General features: G+C 47.7%; 1 protein-coding gene across 1 annotated transcript in view; it reads left to right on the top strand.

Annotated features, from left to right (window-relative positions):
* LOC102837418 (myosin-7-like) overlaps positions 1-26,251 on the top strand; it is a 63,002-nt gene that overhangs the window by 1,639 nt on the left and 35,112 nt on the right. The window contains exons 2-17 of the mRNA XM_006859745.1: positions 3,547-3,690; positions 6,436-6,592; positions 7,888-7,915; positions 8,213-8,309; positions 9,360-9,452; positions 10,885-10,948; positions 11,244-11,342; positions 13,187-13,290; positions 15,374-15,512; positions 16,268-16,536; positions 18,143-18,313; positions 20,346-20,525; positions 22,233-22,359; positions 22,999-23,057; positions 24,106-24,193; positions 24,555-24,672. Of these exons, the coding sequence (XP_006859807.1) occupies positions 3,547-3,690; positions 6,436-6,592; positions 7,888-7,915; positions 8,213-8,309; positions 9,360-9,452; positions 10,885-10,948; positions 11,244-11,342; positions 13,187-13,290; positions 15,374-15,512; positions 16,268-16,536; positions 18,143-18,313; positions 20,346-20,525; positions 22,233-22,359; positions 22,999-23,057; positions 24,106-24,193; positions 24,555-24,672 (1,937 nt within the window). The remainder of the gene's footprint in view (positions 1-3,546; positions 3,691-6,435; positions 6,593-7,887; positions 7,916-8,212; positions 8,310-9,359; positions 9,453-10,884; positions 10,949-11,243; positions 11,343-13,186; positions 13,291-15,373; positions 15,513-16,267; positions 16,537-18,142; positions 18,314-20,345; positions 20,526-22,232; positions 22,360-22,998; positions 23,058-24,105; positions 24,194-24,554; positions 24,673-26,251) is intronic.

The following is a 26,251-nucleotide window of genomic DNA, read 5'->3' as shown; positions in this document are numbered from 1 at the left end:
CATGGAGGGGATTGGAACCATGGCAATGAGATGATATAAGATGGAATGAATGTAAAACTGAAGTTCTCTCATGTAAACTACCATATAATTAACATTAAAAAAAAAAAAAAAAACAACCTCTGTGGAGCACAGTCCTACTCTGATACACATGGGTCACCATGAGTTGGAAACTAGTTTTGGATTTTTTGAGTTGTGTTCCATAAACTCCCCATCAACACTGACTTAGAGAATACCGACCAACCTCAGCTGGGAATTTTTAGCCATTCTGCAAATGAACATGAAAGTTCCATGAGTATTTTTAGCAAATGAGCAAATTTTCAAAGCCATAACCCAGGAATAATGAGGCTCAACTATCTCTGTTATTTGTTATGTGCCGTGGAGTCGGTTCCGACTACTATCTCTACACGAGGGAATTTGGCAAACACTACAAACCGGGGCTCATCTCCCCAGAGAGCTGGCTTATTAGCATATGACTCTCTCTCTGCGAATCTGTACAGTGTCCAACCATCAGTGTGACCTTAGAGTGGGTAGTGATTTGGGTTTAACTTTGTGAATAAGCTGAAGTTTGATCTTGGTTTGATGTAACGAATAGTCCCAAGAGTGGAGGGAAGGGGTCGCTTATGGAGTGCGGTAGATGGCAAATATGACTATAAACCAGCTCCGTCTGGCAGCCGTGGTCCTAGCAATGTGTCTTAGCAACTACCACCATTGAGAGGTGGTGCCCTGCAGCCCCACTAGTCATGTTAAGGTGGCCTAGTGATATGAAGACATGATGATGTGCCAGTTCTCAGTCTAGGCCTCAAAGAGACTTAGTAATCTCTGCCCTTGCTTTTGGAATGCAGCCCAACTAGTCTGAGCCAGCCTGCTTGAGGATGAGAGAGAGCCCAGTCACACCTGTGACCCAGAAGGGAACCAGTGAACCCAGAAGGGAGCCACCTAGTTTGCCATAATAACTTACTGCAGGTACATAGGTAAACCCATTGGAATCCAGAAGAACCATCCTGCTGAGCCCAGGCCAAATTGCTAACCCACAGAAAGAGGAACTAAATAAATAGTGTTTGAAAATTTTTTTTCTTTAGATTGATTAAACCTCTACCTTGTGGCATTGGTGGCTGAGTGATAGATTTTTCACCTCCCATGACTCTGGCTCAGTTCCCAGGTAATGTACCTTACATCTAGTTACCACCCACCTGTCCACGGAGACATTCATGTGGCTGTGATGCTGAACAGGTTCCAGACTAACACAGATAAGAAAGAAAGGCCTGGTGTTCTACTCCCCAAAACAGCCAGTGAAAACCCTGTGGCTCACAACAGACGGATCCACGACTGACCATGGCAATGGTGTAGCACTGGGCAGTGTTTTGTTCTGTTGTGCATGGGACCGCCATGTGTCAGGGGCTGACTGCATGGCAGCCAACAACATACGGCAGACCCCTGACATCTTGCATAATCCTTTCCACGGCATTATGTTGTAAGATTTATTGACCCTATTTGCAAAGGATGAAAAATAAGGATCAAGAAGACTTGGTAACTTGCCCATGGCTACAAAGAGACCAAATGAAGAACGTGGACTGAAACCCAAATGCTATATTTGACTCAAATACCCATACCATGTCTCCTCAGTGGGCAGTGAAGAGGAAGTGTGAGGTGGTCAGTTCTTGGTTCATGCCACTCATAAGAGAAGCCAATATCTTCGAAGTTCAGGACTTGCAGGATGGCTTTCCCTGCCACCTGCCTCCTCGGGAGAAAGACGAGGCTGTGTCTGAGGGAGTTTGAACATGAAAGTCAAACTTTCTTCTTGGAAGAGTCAAACTTTTTAGAGGAGCAGAGCACTACAGGGTTGCAAGGAATGATGAACAATGGGAGGGAGCCCCAGAGGCCTCCACAGCGGTGGAGACAATCAGCTGGGCTTGGGGCGGGAAAAACTGAGTCTTGGGGCTGACTCACCTGGCTCCCAAGACAAAGACTGTTCCTCTGTGGAGCTGAAAGAGGAGTGTCTGTCTGTGGGCGAGGTCCTGAGATCTGGAAACTACTAGAAATGAACTCTGAATAAAGCCCAGCTTGATTTACTAGGGGGTGTGGTGACCATCACTGTGTGGATTTTCCAGGACTGTCAGGATTACAAATTAGTTGCTTATTGTACTCATCAATTAGTGAAAGTGCCAGGAACCCCGGAGACTTGAAGGTGGCAGGCAGCTCAAAGACATTTGCTCTCTGGATCCCGTGTTTTAAGTGTTGGTCCCAGAAGCTGGAATTTAAGTGCTGGCTCAAGTTTTTCTTTACAGAATAAAGTGGGGTACAGAGAGGGGAAGGGATTCACCCTACCTGTTATAGGGTGCCACTGAGTCAATTCTGACTCATAGTAACTTCATGTGACGGAGGAGAACTACCCCATAGAGTTTTCTAGCCTGAAATCTTTATAAAAGTAAATCACCTGTAGAAGGTATTTTCTCCTGTAGAAGGAACCCTCGTGGATCATTGGGTTCAGTGTTGGGGGTTACTAATCAGAAGTCAGTGGTTCGAACCTACCAGCTGCTCCACAAGAGAAAAATGAGGCTTTCTACTCCCGTAAAGATCTACAGCCTCAGAAATTCCAGGGAGCAATTCACTATGAGTTGGAATTCACTAGATGGCAGTGGGCTTGGGTTTTCTCCTGTAATAGGTTTGAATTGCCAACCTTTCAGTTAGCATTGATCCATCAGGGCACTCCTTTCCTGAGCCTTGACATAGAACTATTATTATTCTAGTCCTTGAGTGGTGCAAAAGCTTAAAGTGTTTGACTACTAATTGTGTAAGGTTGGCAGTTTGAATTCAGCCAGAAGCACCTTGGAAGAAAGAAAGGCCTGGCAATCTGTTTCTGCAGGATCCCAGCCTTGGAAACCCTATGGAGCAGTTCTAGTCTGTCACACACACATGCGCTCCCTGTGAGGCATGTTGTTGATGCCAAATGGTTGTTTTCAGTCTAACACAACGGCTGCTGCACACTCAGTGTTACGTTGCTTTAGTTTTGATTTGGTTTTTTCCTTTGTTTTCTTGCTTGATTCTTATTTTGTCCTTTAAGGTGGGTTGGTAGGAACACAAAAATGTCTCTTGAAAGAATAAAAAAGGAAAAGTTCTCTGCTCTTTGGAAACCACTTCTAGTTCTTCAGGCAGAGAGCTGAAGGGCACATTGCTGCAGGGGAAGGACAAGCTCTGCAACCAGCTTCCAGACCGTACTTGACTGGAAGAGAAGCGTGGGCCACAGTGTTCCATAGGAAACTTTCTCAGCCCACAAGGTGTTTTTACAGGATCTCACGTAACTTCAAGTCATTCTCATAGCAGCTGGCCAAGGAGGCTATGGGCACCCCTGCTTCCAAGGGGAGGCGGTTAAGGCTCATGTGGCAGTAGACGTCTCTCCCCATCCCAAGATGCACAGTGGACATGGCTGGGCCAGGAGCTGGGCCACTGGGTGCCTTTGCTCCTTCCAGGATGCCACACAGGGTGTTCCTAAACAGCATTACTGCCTGATCCCCATTCCTAACAGTGTGCTGTGTCTTGACCCTCCAGACACTCACCATGAAGAAGGATGATGTCCAACAGATGAACCCACCCAAATTCTACCAGGCCAGCGATATGGCGGACATGACCTTCTTGAACGAGGCCAGCGTTCTGGACAATCTACGCCAACGCTATACCAACATGAGGATCTATGTGAGTGTCCAGTGGGTGGGGAGGTGGTGGACACAGATCTTCTGCTCCTGACCAATGGGGGACCAGTTTACTCTCCCCAAGTTCATGATATTATGATTCAGAAAAGGGCTCAGAGACAGTGCTTTTGACAAGTTAAAGTTAGAGCTTTGATCTTTTGCTGAGGTGTCACAGAAGTTTCCCTCCTCACCCTTCCCAAATTCTCCCAATCAAAGTGTCATGTTCCCCTAGTGACTGTATAGGCCCTTTTAAGTCCCTCCCTGTCTATCTATCTTTCCATTTATCCATCCATCCATCTATCTACCATCTATCTACCCATCTAACCATGTATCCATCCATCTATCCATCAATCCTTCTATCCATCCATCCATCCATCCATCCATCCTACCATCCACCCACCCGTCCACCCGTCCATCCATCCATCCATCCATCCATCCATCCATCCATCCATCCACCCAGCCAGCCAGCCAGCCATTCACACATCCACCCATCCATCCACCCATTCAACAAACATTGAGCACTATCCTAGGCAGGATGCTCAAAGAGCTGAGGCCCAAACATGAGGAAGTGGAATTTAAATGCACACAGGTAATGAAAGAGGCCTGGCATGGTGCTGGAGGATAAACACTGAACTGCTAACTGCAAGGCTGGTGATTCAAACCTACCAGCTGCTTCTCGGAAATCCTATATGACGTTACTATGAGTCAGAACCGACTCAAAGACACTTAACAACTTTTGTTGTTGTTGTTGTTAAGTGCCGTCGAGTCGGTTCCGACCCATAGCGACCCTGTACAGGGTTTCCAAGGGTGTAAATCCTTACGGGAGTAGAAAGCCTCATCTTTCTCCCGCGGAGCCACTGGTAGTTTCGAACCGCTGACCTTAAGGTTCGCAGCCCGATTCGTAACCACTACGCTACCAGAGCTCCAATAAAATCATGGACAACTCCAAGAGGAGACATTGGTGGAGAACCAAGCTGGGTGTATAAGGAGTTACATGTGGGATGGCATACATACAAGTATTTCCCTAAGTTTTCTACCATATCAAGTTCACTAATAGTCAACTGTATCAAATTTTAGATTTTACTATGATCTGATCAATTTAACATGTATTGGGAAATTTCTTGTTTCTTCCTTTGTTTCTATATTAATAGACTGACTAATAAATATGTGAGACCTTTGTTTTTTGAGGGGAGAAAAAGAGTACCTCAGTACATAGTCTCAGAGAATCCTCTAGTCTCAACTATTCCAATAAGTCTGGACTTTTTAAGAACCTGAGCTTTGTTTTGCACTTTCTTTCAGTGTCCATCTATTGTGGCCCTAGTCAGAGAGATAGGCAGTAGTAGCTGGGCACCATCTAGTTCTTTTGGTCTCAGGAAAGATGAGGCCATTGTCCATCTATGCCATTAGCTCTGTAGACTAATTTCTGCCTTGAGACTTTGATTCCCTTTGGTTTCTATTTAATAAGGTTCATTTTGAAACTTAACATATTGCAGCCTTGCTAAGCAGAAGCTGGGGGTCATTTATTCCCTCTTGGACCAAAGAAGAAGGTTTTAAAGTTGAATTGGAAAAAGGTACATGGGAGGCTGGGCTCAGAGGTCAAAGTGAGGGATCAGCAGGAAGAAGAGAAAGTTTTGAACTCACTGAGTTCGCTATTTCCTGTCCTCACTTGTTCTCTTTCATCAGATAATTTCATCACCTCATTTTTTAACTGTTGTTGTTAAGGGTTGTCAAGTCAGTTCCGACTCCTGGTGACTCTGCACAGAGTTTCCACGGAGCAGCTGGTGAGCTTGAACCTTCAACCTTTCAGTTCAAACCAACCTTGTGGTCTAGTACTTATCCTACAAGGCCACACCAGGACTCTGTTTTTTAAATAGAACATTGGTGAGGGGGAAGTTCCTTGGAATGGAAAGAGAAGCTGGTATCTCTTCTTCCAAACTTAGCTGCCTACCACTAGGGGTCTGTGGTACATCCACCCAGTGGAGGATTCCACAGCTGTTAAAATACCACAGAAATCTTTCTGACTCTTAGGGAAAAATCCTGCAGATATAGGAAGCAGAAAAAGCAAGATCTAGAACAGCTCTGGTAGCGTAGTGGTTACGAATCGGGCTGCGAACCTTAAGGTCAGCGGTTCGAAACTACCAGCCGCTCCGCGGGAGAAAGATGAGGCTTTCTACTCCCGTAAAGATTTACACCCTCGGAAACCCTGTACAGGGTCGCTATGGGTCGGAACCGACTCGACGGCACTTAACAACAACAACAACAACAAAGAACAGTCTTATAGAATACCTTTTTTTTTTTTGCTTCAAAAACAGAGGGAGACAGGAATGTGTCTGAGTTTGTTTGTATACATATCATAAACCAGGGGGGGTGGGAATACAGAAACATGTCTCTGAGTCACATCATAAATCAGGGAAGGCTGTGTAGACAACTAACCCCAGAGGTTACCTATAGGAGGATGGTGGGACCTGGACGGCTTGAAAGATATGTACTGTGTAGATGTCCACACAGGGATGGTATTACCTATTCAAATACTTAGACCAAAGAAAATAAATCAAAGAGAAGGTTCACTGTGCTTAATGCATAGTCAGTGATTTTCCTCTCAGAGAAAAGACCACCCTATCTTTCCAAATTGTCCATGACCTCCACCAGTGATCACATGTTGACTTCCAAAGGAGACTGATGATATGAGACTGGGGAAGAAGGCACCAAGAGAAAGGGCCAGCTAACCATCTCCCTTCCTTCCCACCAGACCTACTCAGGCCTGTTCTGCGTGACGGTCAACCCTTACCGGTGGCTGCCCATCTACGGGGCCCGTGTGGCCAACATGTACAAGGGCAAGAAGCGTACAGAGATGCCGCCCCACCTCTTCTCCATCTCTGACAATGCCTATCATGACATGCTCATGGGTATGTGGGGCGTGGGGTCCACTGGGACAAGCGTGGCTGGTGTCAGGCATTTCTTTGCCATTGTTTCTCTAAACACAGTCTCAAGCTTGCACCACCAGCTGAAACTCTCTGATGAAGTCAAGCAGCAGTAACAGGGAGTGAGAGTACAAGGAACCAGTGCTCGAAAAATGTATGAAGCTTTGCTAAATCCCAGCCCCACTTCATATCCTAATTCATCTAAGCTGCGCAAAGACATGGAACGTAGAGTTCTGTAACTGGCCCAGAACTCAAATCAACTCTCTCAGCCATTACAAGTATTAGTTAGTCTGTTGTATGGTAGATTGGTTTCATTACATGATTTCTTTTTCATTGTGGTAAAACACAAGTTGTTAATGTTGCTTGGAATCCTGATGTGGCACTGTAGCATAAGCATTGGACTGCTAGCCACAAAGCTGGTGATTCGAACCCACCAGCTGCTCCTCAAAAACGCTATACTGGGTTGCTGAGTCAGAACTGACTCACACTTACCAACAATAAGTGTATATATATATATGGCAAGGAGCTCTAGTAGCGTAGTAGTTACGAATCGGGCTGCGAACCGCAAAGTCAGCAGTTCGCAACTACCAATGGTTCCGCAGGAGAAAGATGAGGCGTTCTGCTCCCGTAAAGATTCACAGCCTCAAAAACCCTGTGCAGGGTCACTATGAGTCAGAACCGACTCCACAGTACTTAACAACAACAACATATATATATGGCACTGTGGAACAAAGCACTGGACCACGAGGTAGATTTGAACCACAAGGTCAGTGGTTCAAACTAACCAGTAGCTCCTTGGAAACACTATACAGGGTTGCTAAGCGTTAGAACTGACTTAACAGCACTTAATAACAACATACCACATTTTGTTTATCCGTTCATCTGCTGATGGTCACATGGGTTGTTTCCATCTCTTGAATTGTCACAGTGCTATAATGAACACTGGTGTGCAAATATTTAAGTCTTTTGGGTATTTGCCCAGCAGTAGAATTGCTAGGTCATGTGATTTTAATTTTTATTCCTTTTCATGTTGTTTATGACAGGTAGCTTTGTGGCTAAGAGATCAGGCTGGTAGAAATAGAGAAGCTGGTAAACGCTTGGCCTCTTGGCAGGGCCATACTCTAATGATGGATACATGGTCTCCCAGGATTCTGGGTTTTGACCTCACAGCACAGTGGTGGGTAGAATGCAGTGAGTGCTGTTTGGCTGGGTGTTATCAAATGCCTGGTTTCTAAACATTTCCTAATCACCTCTTCGTATGGTTGTTTCCTTCCCAACAGACCGTGAAAATCAGTCTATGCTAATCACGTAAGTGTGTCTCTCAGTCTCTACGCATATAATTAGAGGGGTGTCTCATGCATATAATTAAGCCTTCTTATAATTAATTGATGGCACTTTGTGGGGAACCCTGCAAGCGGCAAGCCATCTAAGCAGGACCAGTAAGTCTGCACCTGCTAACTGGTGGGGGGTGAGCTCCATGTCCCCTGCTGTCTGGGCTGGGGGGCGGAATGTGACCATGTTTATCCTGTGACTTTCTATTGCTTCACTGCTCTGTGACCAACCCCCCTCTTCCTGCTCCCGGCTGCTCCCACTTTCCACCTGCAGTGGAGAATCCGGTGCTGGCAAGACTGAGAACACGAAGAAGGTCATCCAGTACTTTGCCAACATCGGAGGAACTGGCAAACAGTCCTCAGATGGGAAGGTACAGCCAGATGGATGGACTTTGAGTCTGTAGCCCCCACCCCCTCCCTGCTCTCACCCTGATACCCCAATCCTCTCTGGTCAGCAGAACTCGCCTGATCCTCACATCTGCTCTGTGAGTTAGGGCCATTTTACAGACTGTGAAACTGAGGCTTGGAGAGTAGAGTCACAAAAGGAGAAGGCAGCTGAGTAGACTAGGCTCTTCTAGCAGGGTTGACTTGCTGTCCCAGGCCATGTCCAAGTTTAGAAAGGCCAGCTGCAAGACACGTCTGCTGGGACGGGGGTACACCAGGAAAGTGAACACATCCTGAAGCTTCCTCCAAGGCCCCAGCAGCACTGGGGGCAGGGAGTACGAGCTAGGACCTCCTGCATTCCTAAAAGCCACCAACAGAGAAGAAGGGAACTTTTGAGGAAAACCAAAGAGGCCCCAGGAAGAGCTTGAGGGGTCTCAGCCCACAGCAAAGTGAGACAACAGCTCAGGGAAATGTATATGTTTTGTTGTTGTCGTTAAGTACCATCAAGTTGGTTTCAATCCATAGTAACCCAAGGAGCGGCTGGTAAGCTTGAACCACCAATCTTGTTGTTCAAACTGACTTTGTAGTCCAGCGCATTAGCCCACAGCGCCACACGATAAGCTGGACTATGAACCACTGGTCCACAGTTCAAGCCCGCCAGCTGGTCCATGGGAGATAGATGAGACTTTCTGCTCCCGTGAAGATTTAAAGCCTCAGAAACCCTAAACAGGGTTGCTATAAATTGGAACAAACTCGATGGCACTTAACAACAAATACAACCTAATTCTCTTAGTTAATTTTTTTTTTTAATCAAGGTTGAAGGTCTGCAGTCTGCCAGTTGTTCCCAGGGTCCCCAACACCCCTCTTGATGTCAGGGGGCTGTAGAGGGACAGATGTTGTCAGGCAATGACCAGTCTCCCCGAGGTCCTTCTAGCTCTGACTCTTGGTCCTCCCTAAAGCTCTTACCCTGCTAGGCTCCTAGAGCTGGGGGGTCGTGGCTGACTGGCCACTCCACCTTCTGTTTCTTTCCATATTAGGGGTCCCTGGAGGATCAAATCATCCAGGCCAATCCTGTGCTGGAGGCCTTTGGGAACGCCAAGACCACCAGGAACAACAACTCCTCCCGATTTGTAAGTATGTAGAGGGGCAGCTGTCCACAGACCTTGGGGAATGGAGAGGAGGCTGACTGAAACATGCAGCAAGAGAAGGAAAGTTCTGGCATCTCCTTCCCAGGGATCCCTAAAGGGGATCAGCCAGGACCTGGTCAGCACACAGCTCCCACATTAGTGTTTACAATGAGAGGCTTTAGTACAGAGACCCTGAGATGCGGGGGGAGGAGGGGGTTGAGGCATGGAGGGGTTGAGGTGTCAAATAGGAGGCGGTGACACATGTCAGAGATTAGCAACAGCAAGAAGCTGTGGCCTCCCTGTGTACAGGGATGGAGGAGGAGAGGTACCATCACCAACCAGGTGCTGGAGTCCCAGGGGGAACTCAGCATGGCCCAGGAAGAGAAACACCCTTCCCCCAGGAAGAGAAACACCCTGTCCTTTCCCTCCCAAGGCTCCAGTCGCCTGCTGGAATCCCATTGGCTGAGCTCACTCAGCTGATGTGGAAGCCTCAGAAAATAGGACTGGAGGATGCTGGGAAACAAGCCCAGGGCCAGCCTAGATAAAAACGTAAAAACCAGCTGCTGTCACACCAGCCCCATGTATGTCAGAGCAGAATTACCAACCATAGCATTTTCAGGGTTTTGTCATTGCCAGAGTTTTCTGTCAAAGCACCTCTGGGTAGATTCGAACAGCCAACCTTTTGGTTAGCAGCCAAGCACATAAACCATTCCCACCACCCAGGGACTCCAGATAGAGACATGCTGTTGTTGGATGTTGTAGTGCCCCAGAGAGTTTCCAAAGCTAAAGCACCAGGTCTTGTCTCCTACTAAGAGACTGGTGTGTTCGAACCATCAACCTTTCAGGTAGCTGTCCAGCACTTTACCCTTGCACTGGGATTCCTATTTCCAGGAGAATTTAGTTGTGGCTTTACCTAAAGCCAGAGGGAAGAGTGAAACATCTCTTTCTAAGTAGCTCTGGTGATGTAGCGGACTCTGCATTGGGCTGCTAACTACAAGGTCAGCAGTTCAAGTCCATCATGTGCTGCGCAGAGAAAGATCAGTCTTTCTACTCCCTATACAGGGTCGCTATGAATTGAAACAGACTTGATAACACACAACCACCAACCAAGACGACTGTAGGGTGTTTTCCTCTCCCCAACCTGGCTGGCTGGCCAAAATTCCCACAATGCCTAGTCTATAGCAGAAATTCAAAGGATCCCAGCCTTCTGTTGAGTACTCCTCTCCCCACAAATGCCCCAAACATACAGACACTTGTCTGCCCATTTCTATGGGAAATCCACAGATTCACCTATAGACCCCTTTGGCCCAGATTCTAGCGTCCTTAGAATCCAGGGGGACTGTCAATGAGCATTCTGCACCCAAACGCCTCTACATATGACTCTAAAGTTACACTAACCCTCCCTCACAATCTCTCCTCTCTGCTCCATGCCCAGGGCAAATTCATCCGAATCCACTTTGGAACCACAGGCAAGCTGGCTGGAGCTGACATCGAGAGCTGTAAGTCAGGTTCCTCTGGGAGGAGTCTTCCTGGGCAGGGCAAGTGGCCAGGTCATTTGCCTGGACTCCGTGCAAAACGAAAATTCAGGGCCCTTTGTTCAAAAAGCATTAAGCCCAAGCCCCCTGGCCTCCCCTCTAAGGACAAGGGAAGAATGGAGGCAGTGGGGGTGGGGGCCCTGTGACTGGGGACTGCACTGGGCTACCCATGCGGGGAGGGGCAGGCTGTCCTCCCAGAACCCTGCACTCCAGGTGCGCTGAGCTGTACTTACCACATCGCTTGCTTGTTCCTTCCCAGATCTCTTAGAGAAATCTCGGGTCATCTCACAGCAAGCAGCCGAGAGAGGCTACCACATTTTCTATCAGATTCTCTCCAACAAGAAGCCGGAACTTATCGGTAACCGTCTTATATCTGCTTCCACTAGCCCTATAACTCACTTTCCTACACTTGTTGGTGCTGAAAGAATTTTCCTCTGCAGAGGTCTCATGGACTCTGTGGGGTAGTGTGAATGAATGGGCCAAAGGAGGTTTTTGCTAAGTCCTTCTCACACATCTCTGTCTCACAATTCTCGTGAGGCTGACCACAATCACCGGCCATTTCACAGACGGGACTTGGGGAGGGGATGTAAGAGGACCGTGGCACATGGTAGGGACATGGACCTATGACCCTTGGACCTGATGCTCAGGTGGCAGCAGTGGGGTGGGCCCATAATCACAGTTAACCCTGCTAATGTATTTAGGATGTTGGCTTATAGTAATTCCAGGTGGCAGAGTAGCATCACCTCGTAGAGTTTTCTAGGCTGTAATCATTATAAGAGCAAATCGCCAGATCTTCCTCTCATATAGCTACTGAGTGGGCTCAAACTACCTTTAGGTTCGCAACCAAGTGCCTAACTGTTTGTGCCACCAGGGTTACAGTTCTTGCCTGTAAAATAACAAAAGGCTCCCCTCTGGGTAGACACAGTCCACACAGGGTGCCCAGCCGGGCCCAACATGCTCAACTGTCCACTGCAGACCGGTTCAGGCCGTGAGATGGAGAAACACACAACACACAACAGCTCCTAACCCAGCCTGAGACTGAGGTACTAGTCTCCAGCCCCACTGGACGCTCTTTGTGTTAGACACAGTGTGCTTGTTCATTCATGGGTCACATTTTGGAATTGGGAGACTTCACCTACAAATGCATTTTTTTTTTTGGCTTCTCTTAGAGTTGCAGACAGTCTGGCCATTCTGGGCATGTCCTCCCATGTGGCCTTCATCTGGGCAGCTGGCTCATTGATCAGAGGCACAAGCTCTTTGGTTCACCACACTCCCCACCAAGCCCTATTGCCTTCCTTACTGGAGCAGACCAGCTGCCACCATTCATCTTCCTCTGGCCCTACAATTTTTCTCTGTTTATTGTTGTTGTGAGTTGCCGTCGATTGTGACTCACAGTGGTCCCGTGTGTGCACAGTAGAACAGCTCCATAGTGTTTGCAAGACGGCGGCCTTTTGGAAAGGAACCCTGGTGGCATAGTGGGTTAAGTGCTGGGCTGCTAATCACACAGTCAGTAGTTCAAACCCACCAGCCCCTCCGATGGAAAAAGATGAGACTGTCTGCTTCTGTAAAGATTTAGAGCCTTCGGAGCAGTTCTACTCTGTCCAATCAGGTCACTGAGAGTTAGAATCAACTGAGTGGTAGTGGGTAATAGTAGTGGTGGTGGTCTTTCAGAAGCAGATCGCCAGGGCCTTTCTTCTGAGGTGCCAGTGGCGAGGAGATGAAAGGAAAATATCTCATGTGCAAATGTCTCTTTCAAAAACGAAAATGCAAACAGACAGGCAGACCAATAGAAACACATGTTTCAAGAACAACAGGAATGTCCCTGTGTCTGTGAAAGGGACAACAATTCCATGTGTATCATATGTAAGTGGCCATATTGCCCCCTGAAGTCATTATGTCACTGTCTGCCTTAGATCGTGACCTGCTCTTTAAGGAAGAAAAGAATTCATGTATTCCACAAATACCAATTGGGTGCCTACTAGGTGCCAGCCATCAGTTCCTGCACCCTCTTGTCCCACTACTGCTGCTTGGGTGACTCTGCCCCAGTCTTGCCACACTCTCGGTGATCCCCGGTCACATTCGCTTCTGTAACAACCATGGTGCACGATACACGAGAAGCATTTAAGAGATGCCGGGAACAGCGAAGAAGGGAAGAAGAGCGGCTGCCTGCAAGCTGGTCACCTGTTGCCTTTCTCTCGACAGAGAGCCTGCTGCTGGTCCCCAACCCCAAGGAGTACCACTGGGTGAGCCAGGGTGTCACCATGGTGGAGAACATGGATGATGGGGAGGAGCTACAGATCACAGACGTAAGTAGGGGGAGGGCAGCCCTGTTGTTGTTGTTGTTGTTAAGTACTGTCGAGTCTGTTCTGACTCACAGCAACTCTTTACAGGGTTTCCAGGAGCAACTGGTGGGTATGAACTGCTGAGCTTGTGGTTCAAATTGACCTTGGGTTGAGTTCTTATCCTACAGTGCCAGATCAGGACTCCGGTGGAAATGGCTAGGGCCTGACACCACGGCCACCAGCTATGGGGGCCCCTGAGTGTTGGATAGCATCCTGGGTTCTTCCTCGCAGGTTTCTAGAGTTGTTGCTGTTAGGCAGCACAGAGTCAACAAAACAAATCATCGCCTGCTCCTACGTCATCATTATCACATTCAATTACTATGCTTGAGTCCTTTGTTGCAACCACCAGGTTCATTCATCTTCTTGAGGGTCTTCCTCATTTCACTGACCTTCTACTTTACCAAACATCATGTCTTCTTCCAGGGACTGGTCCCTCCTGAGAACATGTCCAAAGAGCGGCTGGAGTTGGCATGACCACAAGCCCACTGTAGTATGCAGGGCTTCTCATAAAGGGCCATCGACTCCATACAACTCTCTTTCCTTCCACCTCAGCTAGAAGTGACCCACTCATCTCCTCGGGGCCCTCTGTACCCTGTCTCTCCCTCTCTTATAGCATGGAGCCCCTCTGGCTTTCATTAGGATTGTTCCAGGCCTTTTCGCCTCTTTGACAACAGACTTGATTCCTGATTCCTCTGTGTCATTCCCTTCCCCAGAACCTCTCTGGCAGCCTTCACAGTACAGGTTTCCCCAGTTCTGGTAGCGTAGTGGTTACGAATCGGGCTGCGAACCGCAAGGTCAGCAGTTCGAAACTACCATCTGTTCCGCGGGAGAAAGATGAGGTGTTCTGCTCCCATAAAGATTTACAGCCTCAGAAACCCTGTACAGGGTCGCTATGAGTCGGAACTGACTGCACAGCACACAGCCGCCGCCACCAAAAGTAGAGCATGGCTATGAAAATGTTCTTAAGTCCAAGTTGTGTCAAGCGAAGAAGCAATTACCATTCATTTACATGGGGAAAATGTTTGAGTGTTCCCAGACCCCAAAAATAACCTATCAAATGATACCATATAACACATAAAACCTAAAATGACACAGAATGTACAGAGACATAGTTCAAAGCTATGGTGGCTCCAGGCTAAAACGTAGTTCCTAAAGAAGGCGCTTGGGGGCGCCACTCTCACTGCCGGGGAGTGCATGATGCCTCCAAGGGCTCAATGCAAAACAAACGCAGAATGCTAGTTTTGTGGGTTTTTTGCCTTTTTTGGTAAAAGTGAAAATCCTTTCGGATTTCTTTCAATTAGTAAAAACAGGTACGGTTGTAGGTGTTTCGTAAAAGCAAAGTGGCATAAGGTGAACTTTTGAAAAGCGGGGGATACCTGTAGCAACTTTAAACAGTAATGGTAAAAATAATAAAACCAAAGCAGTTGCTGTTGAGTCAACCTTGACTCATGGTGACCCCATGTCTGTCAGAGTAGAGCTGTGCTGCATAGAGTTCTCACTGGCTGAGTTTTCATCAGTAGATCACCAGGTCTTTCTTCTGAGGCACCTCTGAGTGAACTTAAACCTTCCACCTTCTGAGTTAGCACCAAGCGTGTTCACTGTGTGCACCATCCAGGGTCTCCATAATAGTTATTACTGTTGTTAAGTGCTGCCAAGTTGGTTCCGTCCCATAGTGATCCTGTATAGGGTTTCCAAGGAGCGGCTGGTGAGCTTGAACTGCCACCTTGAGGATCAAAATGATTTTGCAGTCTGGCGCATTAACCCACAGCGCCACCATTTCACAATTATTGAGCACTTACTATGTGTCAAGCACTGTGCTCAAAATTTTACACATCATTTTTAGTTTATCTTCACAATCACCCACTATTCCCCCTCTGTAAAGAGGTTAAGTAAATAAAACGGGTATTTTGCAGAGCATCTGGTCTGGGCTCTTGGAGGAAAGCAATCTGGGGTGTGTGTGACCTCCAAGCCAACGCCGTGGTTTATGCTGTTCAGGACCAGCAGACAGGACTTTCTCATTGGCTCCCTCTTCCCTGTTGCCTCCCAGGTGGCCTTTGATGTGCTGGGCTTCACCGCTGAAGAGAAGATTGGCGTCTATAAGCTGACCGGGGGCATCATGCACTTTGGGAACATGAAGTTCAAGCAGAAGCCGCGAGAGGAGCAAGCAGAAGTGGATACCACTGAGGGTAGGTGTCTGGTGGGGCAGGGCTTCCCAGTTCCCCAAGGTTTGTGGACATTCCAGACACAGTTCATATATTCTTAGGTTTCACAAACACTGCAAACCAAAGATGCTCCTTGGCTGTCCAGACATCAGTTCTCCCTGGGATGGTGACAGGCTCAGAGACATGAGTATGGTTTTTGACTCAGTTACCAAGGGCTGCCAGGACAAAATACCACAAAGCAGGGGACTTTACAGAGCAGGAACCCATTGTCTCACAGTCCTGGAGGCTGAGTCCACATCCAAGGCTTCACTCAGCTAGACTCTTTAGTTTATCCACTCTTCTGGAAGATCCTTGTTGTCTCTCTGCTCTTGTGTAGCCCCGGGCATTTCTTGGTGCTCCTTGGCTTATAAATAAATACTCCTCACAGGCTGTCTTCCTCTTACATGCAATTCTATTTTTGTCTGTTCTTCCCTTTAGTAAAATACCATGCAGAAGGGTTTAGGATTAGGACCCATCCTACTCCAATATAGCGTCCTTTGACTTAACTGATAACAAAAAAAAAAAACCCTCTTTCCAAATGAGGTCAGGACTCAGCATATCTTTGGGGGCAGAATTAAATCCGTAACAGCTTCTGTACTGCTTTGCCACTTGGATGTGGCAAACCACTTCATTGGCAAAATGGTCTTTGGTCTCAGCCACAATGGATTGGCGGTGGTGGGTTTCTCCTGGGCACGGTGCCATTTTTCTTTCACTCCTCTGCTTTTTCCATCCCTACTCAGTGGCCGACAAAGTCGCTCATCTCATGGGTCTCAATTCCGGGGAGCTCCAGAAGGGCATCACCAGACCCAGGGTCAAAGTAGGCAATGAGTTTGTGCAAAAGGGTCAGAACATGGAGCAGTGCAATAACTCCATCGGAGCTCTGGGCAAGGCCGTCTACGACAAGATGTTCAAGTGGCTGGTGGTCCGAATTAACAAGACCCTGGACACCAAGATGCAGAGGCAGTTCTTCATCGGGGTACTGGACATCGCCGGCTTCGAGATCTTTGAGGTGTGTCTGGTCTCGCGCCTGGTTTCTGCCTGGGGTGGTCCTCTTTGGCTACGTTTCACCCTGGTTTTCTTGTGTGCCATCTTAGACCCATAGGTAGCTACTCTCAGCCTGCTGTTGGATTTCTGAGAATGGCCATGGTGTAAATATTTACACCATGGAAATTGGCAAACACTGCAAATGACCTTTTCTTTTTCTTTTTGATAGAGACAGCTGATTTATCAGTATAAAGGGTGACCTCCTACTTCCTACCCATAAAAATGAGTCTCAGGTCTCATCATAAGACTAGTGTTGTGGATCAGAAAGAGTTTACCTTTGTAATTTGGCTGCAGCAATGGTTAAGAGTCGGTTGGCCTGGTTTTGGACTATCAGCTAGCTGCTGTGTGGCCTTGGCAAAGTTGCTGCCCTTCTCTGATCCTCAGTTTTCTCAACTATAAAATGAGCAGGTTGGAAGACATCTCAGCTGTTCTCCTGTATGAAGGAGTCCTGGTGGTGTTATGGGTTAAACAATAGGGCAGCTAGCCACAAGGTCAGAGGTTCAAACCCACCAGCGGCTCTGTGGAAGAAAGATGAAGCTGTCTGATCCTATAAAGATGTGGAAACACTATGGGCAGTTCTACTTTATCCTATAGGATCACTGTGAGTCAGAATCAACTCGAGGGCAGTGGGTTTGCTTTTAGGTGGTCCTATTACTCGAAGATTTTCTACTAGCTACAGGCAGCCTTTTTTTTTAAGAAAGTCTAAAATTTTTTTTTTTTTTCACACTCTAAAGTCTGATTTAGATACAGTATGCAAGAAGATCATTTCATTTCATAGATAGGAGCTTTAGAGAAAGTTTCTAAACTGTAACCCATGGAGTCCTGGGTAGCCTTTGAGGACTAGCAGGAGTGAGGTAAAAGAGTAAGGAAGCACCCTCGAGCCAACAGCAGAACACAATGGAGTAGACAATGGGGTCAGAGCCCTAGCTCAGCCACTTCCAAGCTGAGTGCCTCTGTCTTCCCACCTATAAATGGAGACAATAATCATTCTTGCCTTGAGAGGTTTTGTGTGGATTCAAGACATGCTCCCCACCTGTAGCTGCAGTGACACCTCCCCTTTGGTCCCTCTTTCCAGAAAGCCACAGCAAGGAGCTTCATTTGGAGAAAGCTTTCTCTGACTTAAAACAAAAAGACTTGAAAATTCCTTAAATCTCTTCATCCTACAAATGAGGCTGAGACAAACTGCACAGAGAGAGAGAGAGAAGGTGTCCAAAGTCACACCAAGCATCAGATCCACAAGAGATCTGATGGATTTACATCTCGGGGTGGAGTGTAGGGTGGGGAATTGTTCTTTCTACCGTGACTCTTGCTAGCTACCAGATACTGTGTCTCAGCATCCCCACGTCCCCAAGGAGTAGGCCAAAGCAGGCTGAAAGAGCTCTGTGTTTCAGGAGAGGGTCCAGAAAACAGCCTCTCCCAGGACAGCTTCCAGTAGCATTTAGGGATGGTGGGTTTCCAGGTGGGGAGGGCCCTGCCTGACAAAGTGTGTGAGGAGGTGTTAATGGCGCATTCAGTCTCTCTGGGAGAGTGGGCTGCCTGTGCTAACACTCTCTGGCCTCTCACCGCTGCAGTTCAACAGCTTTGAGCAGCTGTGCATCAATTTCACCAACGAGAAGCTGCAGCAGTTCTTCAACCATCACATGTTCGTGCTGGAGCAAGAGGAGTACAAGAGGGAGGGCATCGAGTGGGTCTTCATTGACTTTGGCCTTGACCTTCAGGCCTGCATCGACCTCCTGGAAAAGGTAACCTGCATCTTGAAGCCGGCCTGACCTAGGCATAATACCTAAGTTGGGACTCACTGGGTTTGCAGGGAGTCAGCAACGGTGGCTGGCTAGTGAGCTCTTTTAGCTTTGCCTCTCACTCCCACTCTGTAAAATGGGGACAACAGTAACTGCATAGGCCACTGTTGTCTGAACTTCTACATTTTAACTCCCTGGAGCATCATAACCTACCTGTCTGCAAGGAGGGGAGGGGGCGTGTGCTGTTATGAACCAGGCACGCCTCATTTCATAGCAGTTCATTCTGTCGAGCTTTGAAGCTAGTGTGCATTTTCCAAATTGAAGGCTTGTGGCAACCTTGAATCAAGCAAGTCTAGCAGCTCCATTTTCCCAACTGCATGGGCTCACTTCATGCCTCTGTTTACACTTGGGTCGTTCTCACAGTATTTCAAGGGTTGCGCAGTTTGAATCCACTAGCTACTCTGCAGGAAAAAGATGAGGGTTTCTGCTCCTGTAAAGATGTACAGTCTTGGAAACCCTATAGAGAGTCGCTATGAGTCAGAACTGATTTGACAATGACACAGCAACAGCAATCACACACCTAACAGACTACAGTCTAGCATCAACATCCCTTTTCTACGCACTGAGAAACCAAAATTTGTATGAGTCACTTAATTGTGAATTTGCTTTATTGTGGGGGTCTGGAACCAAGCCCACAGTATCTCTGAGCTCTGCCTGTACTCACTTCTCACATGGGAACATTAAGGTACAGAGAAGGGAAGCCACTTCCCCATGGTCACATAGCCTGTGAGTGGCAGATCCGGGCTCTGACCTAGGTTATCTAATAGCTTTGCCCAGAATCATACTCTGTGGAATGTTTTAGCAAATGGCCTAGTTCAAGAATGCATAGCATTTGATTCAATGCAGGAAGAGGAAATTAATGGGACAGTTGAGAAAATGTGAATGAAGTCTGTTCATTGTGTTGTATCGATGTTAATTTCCTGGCTTTCATTATTGTGCAGTGACTATGACAGGTGCTAACATTTGGAGAACTTGGGTGAGGGTGTATGGAATTCTTTGTACTATTTTTGCAACATTTTTGCAAGCCTGAAATGATCTCAGGATGAAAATGCTAAATAGGAAAGAAAGAAAGTGTGTCTTATCTCTGAGGCATGTCCTGGGGCCAGTCACAGAGGAAAATCAATCATCAAGGTAGCCAAGGGCCTCCCTACAGTTGAGCCCACCACCACCACCAGGAAAGCTGTCTGCCAAATCCTGCTACATGCCCGATCCCCCAACCACACATACATACCTACCCATCCCAAGAGTAGCATCAGAATCTCATAACTAAGCTGTTTGGTCAAGCTTTCCTCTCCTTCCAAGCCTTCTTTTCAAATCTATCCCTCCATGGATGGGGGCATGGAGCCCTGGTGACACAGCAGCTTAAGCATCAGGCTGCAGATCGCAAGGTCAGTGGTTCAAACCCACCAACTGCTTTGCAGAAGAAAGATGTGGCTGTCTGCTCCTATAAAGATTTCATCTCGGAAACGCTATGGGACAGTTCGACTCTGTCCTCCAGGGTTGCTGTGAGTTGGGATTGACTTGATGGCAGTGGGAATGGAGGTTCGTTTATGAGCTCCCCTTTTGTTCTGGGGACAGAACAGCTCTTGGATAGCCAGGATGGTCCGCAGGGATAAGGAGAAGCCCACAAGAGAAAATTAAAAGCTGAGGGGACAGATGTCATTGCCTTCGTCCACTGTTGTGCTGAGAGCTGAGTCTGTCCACAAGCTTGGCTACTCTTCAGGTGGGATTAGCATTAGGTGAGCTATTGGGCCCCCTCAGACCTCAGTCTTCCCTCCGAGGGCTTGAAGGAGCCTAGCTTCCTCCAAGTCTAGGAGGCTGTGGTAGCAGCAGCAGACAATGCCATGTGGAGCCAGGAGCCATTCCCAGAGGTCCACTGCCCTCGCCTGCTGCCAACCCAACCCTGGCATGGTCTCTTTTGGGTCCTGTAGCCTCCTCTGACACTCTTCTCACTGTCTCTCCCCCTCCCTTCTAGCCCATGGGCATCTTCTCCATTTTGGAGGAGCAGTGTGTCTTCCCCAAAGCCACGGACGCCACGTTCAAGGCAGCCTTGTACGACAACCACCTGGGCAAGTCAAACAACTTCCTCAAGCCCAAGGGCGGCAAGGGCAAGGGGCCCGAGGCCCACTTCGAGCTCGTCCACTACGCGGGCACCGTAAGTACCAGGCTTGGCGCCTCTCTGTGGCCACTGGCTGCTGTGCTTTCACTCCCACAATGGAGGCTCATCCTGACATGCCCTTCCAGAAGCTTCTGAGGGCACAGCCGAGACAGAGCAGGCTCTGGCTCCCACTTCCACATCACTTTCCCATCTGAAAATTCGACTGTCTATGGTGATCAGGATAAAGCACTGGACTGCAAGATCGGTTTGAACCTCAAGGTCGGTGTTTCAAACCCACTAGCCACTCCTCAGAAACCCTAGACAAGGGTGCTATGAGTCGGAACTGACTCGATGGCACTTAACAACAACGGTGGTCAATGTTGTCCAATCAGACCCTTCAGGACCATGTCATTGTCAGTTTGACAGCTGAACCCAGCCTTGACCAGAAGTGACAACACTTGGCATAAAGGAAAAACATATTTTGCATGAGTACATTCATTATTCCCCGATGGAAGGACTCATCCTTCTGACTTCTTGTGGCCACCAAACCAACACGGTGACGTCTATGGAGTGACTCTTTCACTCATGGCGAGCTTAGACCTTGGGGAAGACAGAGATTAAGGGCAAGCAGAACTCAGGCTCTGATGAACTAATTAATAAGGCAGGTGACGTTTGCTCAGCACAAGAATGTGCATGGCTTCCTTGGAATTTCAACAGTGACATGAACGCCCACATGCCTGTTACCACCAGCTTTTCTTGAGCTGTCTGTGGGTTTAGCTGCAGGAAGAAATAGCCCGAGGACAGAGCTGTCAGGAAAGTTGCTACTGCACTGGGTACCAGGGCTGAGATTTTATGATCTGATCATCATCCGTACCAATACCAGTTCCTTACAAAAAGGATTGTGCCGAGACCTTGAGGAAATGACAGGCTTGGGGCCTAATTGCAGTCTCTCCCTCCCCCTGCACGTCCCACACTGGGATTAGAAGAGCTCTGTATTTATAGCAGTAGAACAATCCTGATCAAATGGGACCTCCACCTCCAATAAGGCTCTAAAATAGGGCCCAGGGACTGCAGGTATCTATTTTCTGCATAAGAGTCAAAAAGCTCAAGGTTCTGGCAACCTGCTGACTTGGCTCTGTGCTCTGTGTCTAAAGAGGAGGGCCTAGAAGGTTCCTTCCTTCTTGTCTGTCTAGCTGGGAGTCGTGTGACAGAATAGGAAACAAGATTGAGTAGTTGTCCTTGGACATGAATAGACCCCTATTCTGGATGAGTGAAATCCCCCTTCCACCAGTGCCGTGAGAGGGGCTATGTCTCAGCCAGAAGAGACAGAGATCTCTTTAAGGAATTCTTACGTAGCGCTGTAGTCCACTGGCCACGGCCAGGCACTGACAGCAAGGGCAGGACTTGGAAGATCAGCACACTTGGGTAGAAGAAGATCCAGGGGTCAGGGGGTCCTGTGTGGTCAGCAAAACAAGACATCCAAGAGGTACTGACAAGTCATAGCACTGAGTTATGGGCAAAGCTCAGAGACGGGGTGTCTCGGACAGGCCAACTGAAAGTGCCTAGGAAAGCCTGGGGCAGTCTGCCAACAGAAAATGGGGTTAAGGGACAACCCAGGACACCAAGAAAGTCTTCAGGACAAGAACTCAAGCCCCGGGAGATGGAGCTCAAGAGTGGTTCAGGAGCCCAGAGCAGGGTAGAGCTGAGGGACTGGAAGAGGGGAGTCGGGTCCTGACATTCACTGTTTGTGTTTGCCCCTTCCAGGTGGGTTACAACATCACAGGCTGGCTGGAAAAGAACAAAGACCCCCTGAATGAAACTGTGGTGGGCTTGTTCCAGAAATCAACCTTGAGCCTCCTGGGCCTCCTGTTCAAAGAGGAGGAAGCCCCAGGTATACCTGAGCCTCAGTGTTTCCGCTCTTTCTCTGCTGATGCTCTTTAGGCCAAAGTGGGAGGAAAGGAACAAAACTCTCTTGTCCTTAAGAGCAGAGAGGGCATCTCTTGAGCTTTGTTCCCTGAAAACCATTTCCCCAAAGTTGAAACCTCAAAATTCAACTCATCTCCTTTCCACTCAACTTTAACGAACATCTGTGGCCACTGAGCTTCCAAGAAAAGTGTTGGGAGAAAGCGATCAGATTCAGTCCCTAGCCTCCAGAAGCTTCCAGTTTGGCAGGAGAAATAGTGTATGTCATGTGGATTTGCATATATGTATACATAACTATGCCATGCTCCAAACGTAAGTATGCTAACTTGGACTGACATTCACGAAGTAATCCCCAACAAGAACGCTAAAAGTTTCAGGAAGAAATACATGCGCAGCTGTTAGATTAGATAGACGGCTGGCCTTTCAGTAGACTGAATTTCAGTAGACTTTGATGATTACATCACAGTCAACCTATTTACCCATACCCTGGCCAGATTTCATTTTCTGAGGGTCCCCAGGAAGCCCCCTTTAGGATGTGAGAACACATGGCCTTTGGCACGAAGCACTTACTGGGGCTACCTGCCTCCCTCCCTTGTCTCTTTCTCAGCTGGAGGTAAGAAGCAGAAGAGGGGGTCCTCCTTCATGACTGTCTCCAACTTCTACAGGGTGAGTCAGGCTGCCCTGGAAGCTACCTGGGGTCCAGTGCTCTAACCTCTTTTGATGGTGTGGTGGCCTGGCTGCCGCCTCGGGGCCCAGGGCAGAATGGTCTCATTTCTCTGCCTGGGATCACCTCTATATCCAAGGCATCTGCTGTCTTCTGAAGAAGACATAGCACCACAGGACTGTAGGGCAGAAAAGAGCCTCGGAATGGTCCCATCCAACCACATGTTTTTCACAATGATACCCACAGGGGGAGGGAATTTGCCCACATGCCAAATCAAAATACTTATACCTCAGGTCTTGTGGACTTGTCAAAACATCCACAAATTTGGGCATTACTAGTTAAGGAGCTCTGGTAGCATAGTAGTTATGAATTGGCCTGCTAATCTCAAGGTCAGCAGTTCGAAACTACCAGTGGTTCTGCAGGACAAAGAAAAGGCTTTCTGCTCCCATAAAGATTTACAGCCTCAGAAACCGTATTAAGGGTCATTATGATTCAAAACCGACTCCATAGCACACCACCACCACCACCAGTTATGTGTTGTGAAGAAGGGTAGCCAATGGGGACGTGTTGCAAGAAGAGAGATGTCAGTCCTTTCTAAGGGTCAGGCTGTCCCAGGGCAGTGTGGGCTCACTGCACTGGAGGCTCCCAAATAGAGGATGGGCCATTCCTTAGGAAGGTTCATTAGGGAGGGGAGCAACAGGTGCGATTTGTCCACATAGGCACCATGGTGCCTTCCAGTAACAAGAGTCTATAATGAGCCAGTCCTGAGCTTCCCACTTCTTAGAAACAATGTCAGCTTGGGCAAGTCACTGGACTCAAGAGCAAAGCTATCCAGTAAAACCTCCTACAGTCGTGTTCTTCTGTACCATCCAGTATGGCAGCCATCCAATATGGCGGCCATTAGCTAGGTGTGGCTACTGAGCCCTTGAGAAGTAGGTGCTGTAATTGAAGAACTGAATTATGAATCTAATTGACTAAAGGATGAGTATCATGCAAAGCCAATGCCAAGCTTCAATCTCCCTTTCTTCATCTTTTCCTTCACCCCCCCAGGAGCAGCTGAACAAGCTGATGACCACCCTCCACAGCACTGCCCCCCACTTTGTCCGCTGTATTGTCCCCAATGAGTTCAAGCAATCAGGTACATACAGCACAGGCACAGATCTCCCTGCTAGAAATCTTCAGGGTCTGTGAAGTTAGTGTTGGTTCTGAATTCAGTCCAGCTTTAGGGTGATGGGGGCATAACAGGGCCCTGAGAGAATCTACAACAATGGGGCATCCACAGTTATGGCTCTAGTTGCTTTGTAAAGCAGGGGTGCCACATCCAGAAGAGCCTGTGGGGCTGGACTGATTTGTGGGGGTTCTGGGACTCTACTGGGCAGCAATGGGAGGAGACGGGAGGTGGGGGGCATAGACAGTCAGTTCAGCTTCCTTGGGTGGCCTGAAGCCGCCTTCCCATCCCAGGGTAGTGACTCTCCATCCTGTGCCCTCACTTTTGCCAGGTGTGGTGGATGCTCATTTGATCATGCACCAGCTGGCTTGCAACGGTGTCTTGGAGGGCATCCGTATATGCAGGAAGGGTTTCCCCAACAGGCTGCAGTATCCAGAGTTCAAACAGAGGTGAGTGGTGCCCTCCTAAAGCTTTGAGTACCCTTTCCTGTTTTCTAAGGGACTGACTAGTTGGTAAAAGGAGCCCTGGTGGAGCAGTGGTTAAAGCTATCCGCTGCTGAAAAGTTGGCGGTTCTAACCCACCAGTTGCTACCCACCAGGGAGAAAGCAGAAGCAGTCTTTATGCTTCCATAAAGATTTCCTCCTGAGAAACCCTATGGGGGAAGTTCTACTCTGTCCTATAGGGTTGCTGAGTCAGAATTGACTCGAATGCAGTGGATTTGGTTTTTTGAGATTAGTTGGTAAATGAAGAATCTTCTTGGAGCAGATATTACAGGTACCTTATCAATATTGCCTTGCAATATTCCTTTAGTACCTAGACCTAGTGTGGCGCTGTAGGACAAGCACTGGACCACAAGGTTGGTTTTAACCACAAGGTAGATAGTTCAAAGCCACCAGCTGCTCCTCAGAAACCTGATACAGGGTCACTGTGAGTTGGAACTGACTCAGCCGCACTGAACAACAACCCAGCTTTCAAGAGGTGCTGGTGGCCCAGTGGGTTACGTGTTGGGCTGTTAACCATGAGGTCAGCAGTTTGAATCCACCAAGACTCCTTAACTATCCTTGTGAGAGTGTAATGGTAGCTCATTGTAGTTTTGATTTGCATCTCTCTAAATGGGAGTCCTGGTGTGGCGGTGTGGGTTAATGTGCTGGACTACAATGTTAGTTTGAACCACAAAGTCGATGATTCAAGCTCACCCGTCTCTCCTCAGAAACTCTATACAGGGTCACTATGAGTCGGAACCGACTCAATGGCTCTGAACAATAACAATAACAATGGTTAGCGGACTCCTGGTGTGGTGCTATAGGACTAGCACTGGACTTTGAATCACAAGGTCCGCAGTTCAAAACCACCAATTGCTCCTTGGAACCCCTATGCAAAATCACTATGAGTCCAAACCAACTCGATGGCACCGCACAACAACAAAGGCTAATAATGACTCTTAGCATCTTTTCATGTGGCCATTTGAATGTCATCTTTAGTGAAATATCTATTCATGTCCTTTGCCCATTTTGTGATTGGGTTGTTTGTCTTTTTATTGTTAAGCTGTCGAGGTCTCATATATATCATGCTGCTTTCCGAAGATATTCTCCCAGTCAGTAGCTTTTCTTTTCACTTTTTTGGTAGAGCCTTTTGAAGAATAAAAACATTTCATTTTTACGAGGTCCCATTTATTTAGTTTGCCTTTTGCTGTTTGCGCTTTTCTTATTATATTAGATAATCTATTGTTGAAAGCAAGGCCTGACAGCATTGCTCCTACTTATTTTTCTAAGAATTCTATGGGTTTAGTTTACACATTTAAGTCCTTAGTGCATTTTCAATTTGTTTTTGTGTATGGTGTGTGGCTTGAATCCTGTTTCATTTTAGTACACGTGGAAATCCAATTTTCCCCACAGCATTTATTGAAGGGACTCTTTGTTTCCCATTGAATGGATTTAGCACGTTTGTTGAAAATCATAGCTGTGTGGGTTTATTTCTGGACTCTGAATTCCATTCCATTGGTCTGTGTGTGTCTGGTGTCATACCAGT

The sequence above is a fragment of the Chrysochloris asiatica genome, unplaced genomic scaffold, assembly GCF_000296735.1.
Source record: "Chrysochloris asiatica unplaced genomic scaffold, ChrAsi1.0 scaffold00034, whole genome shotgun sequence".
NCBI lineage: Eukaryota > Metazoa > Chordata > Mammalia > Afrosoricida > Chrysochloridae > Chrysochloris > Chrysochloris asiatica.
This window is presented reverse-complemented; position numbering and strand designations above follow the sequence as displayed.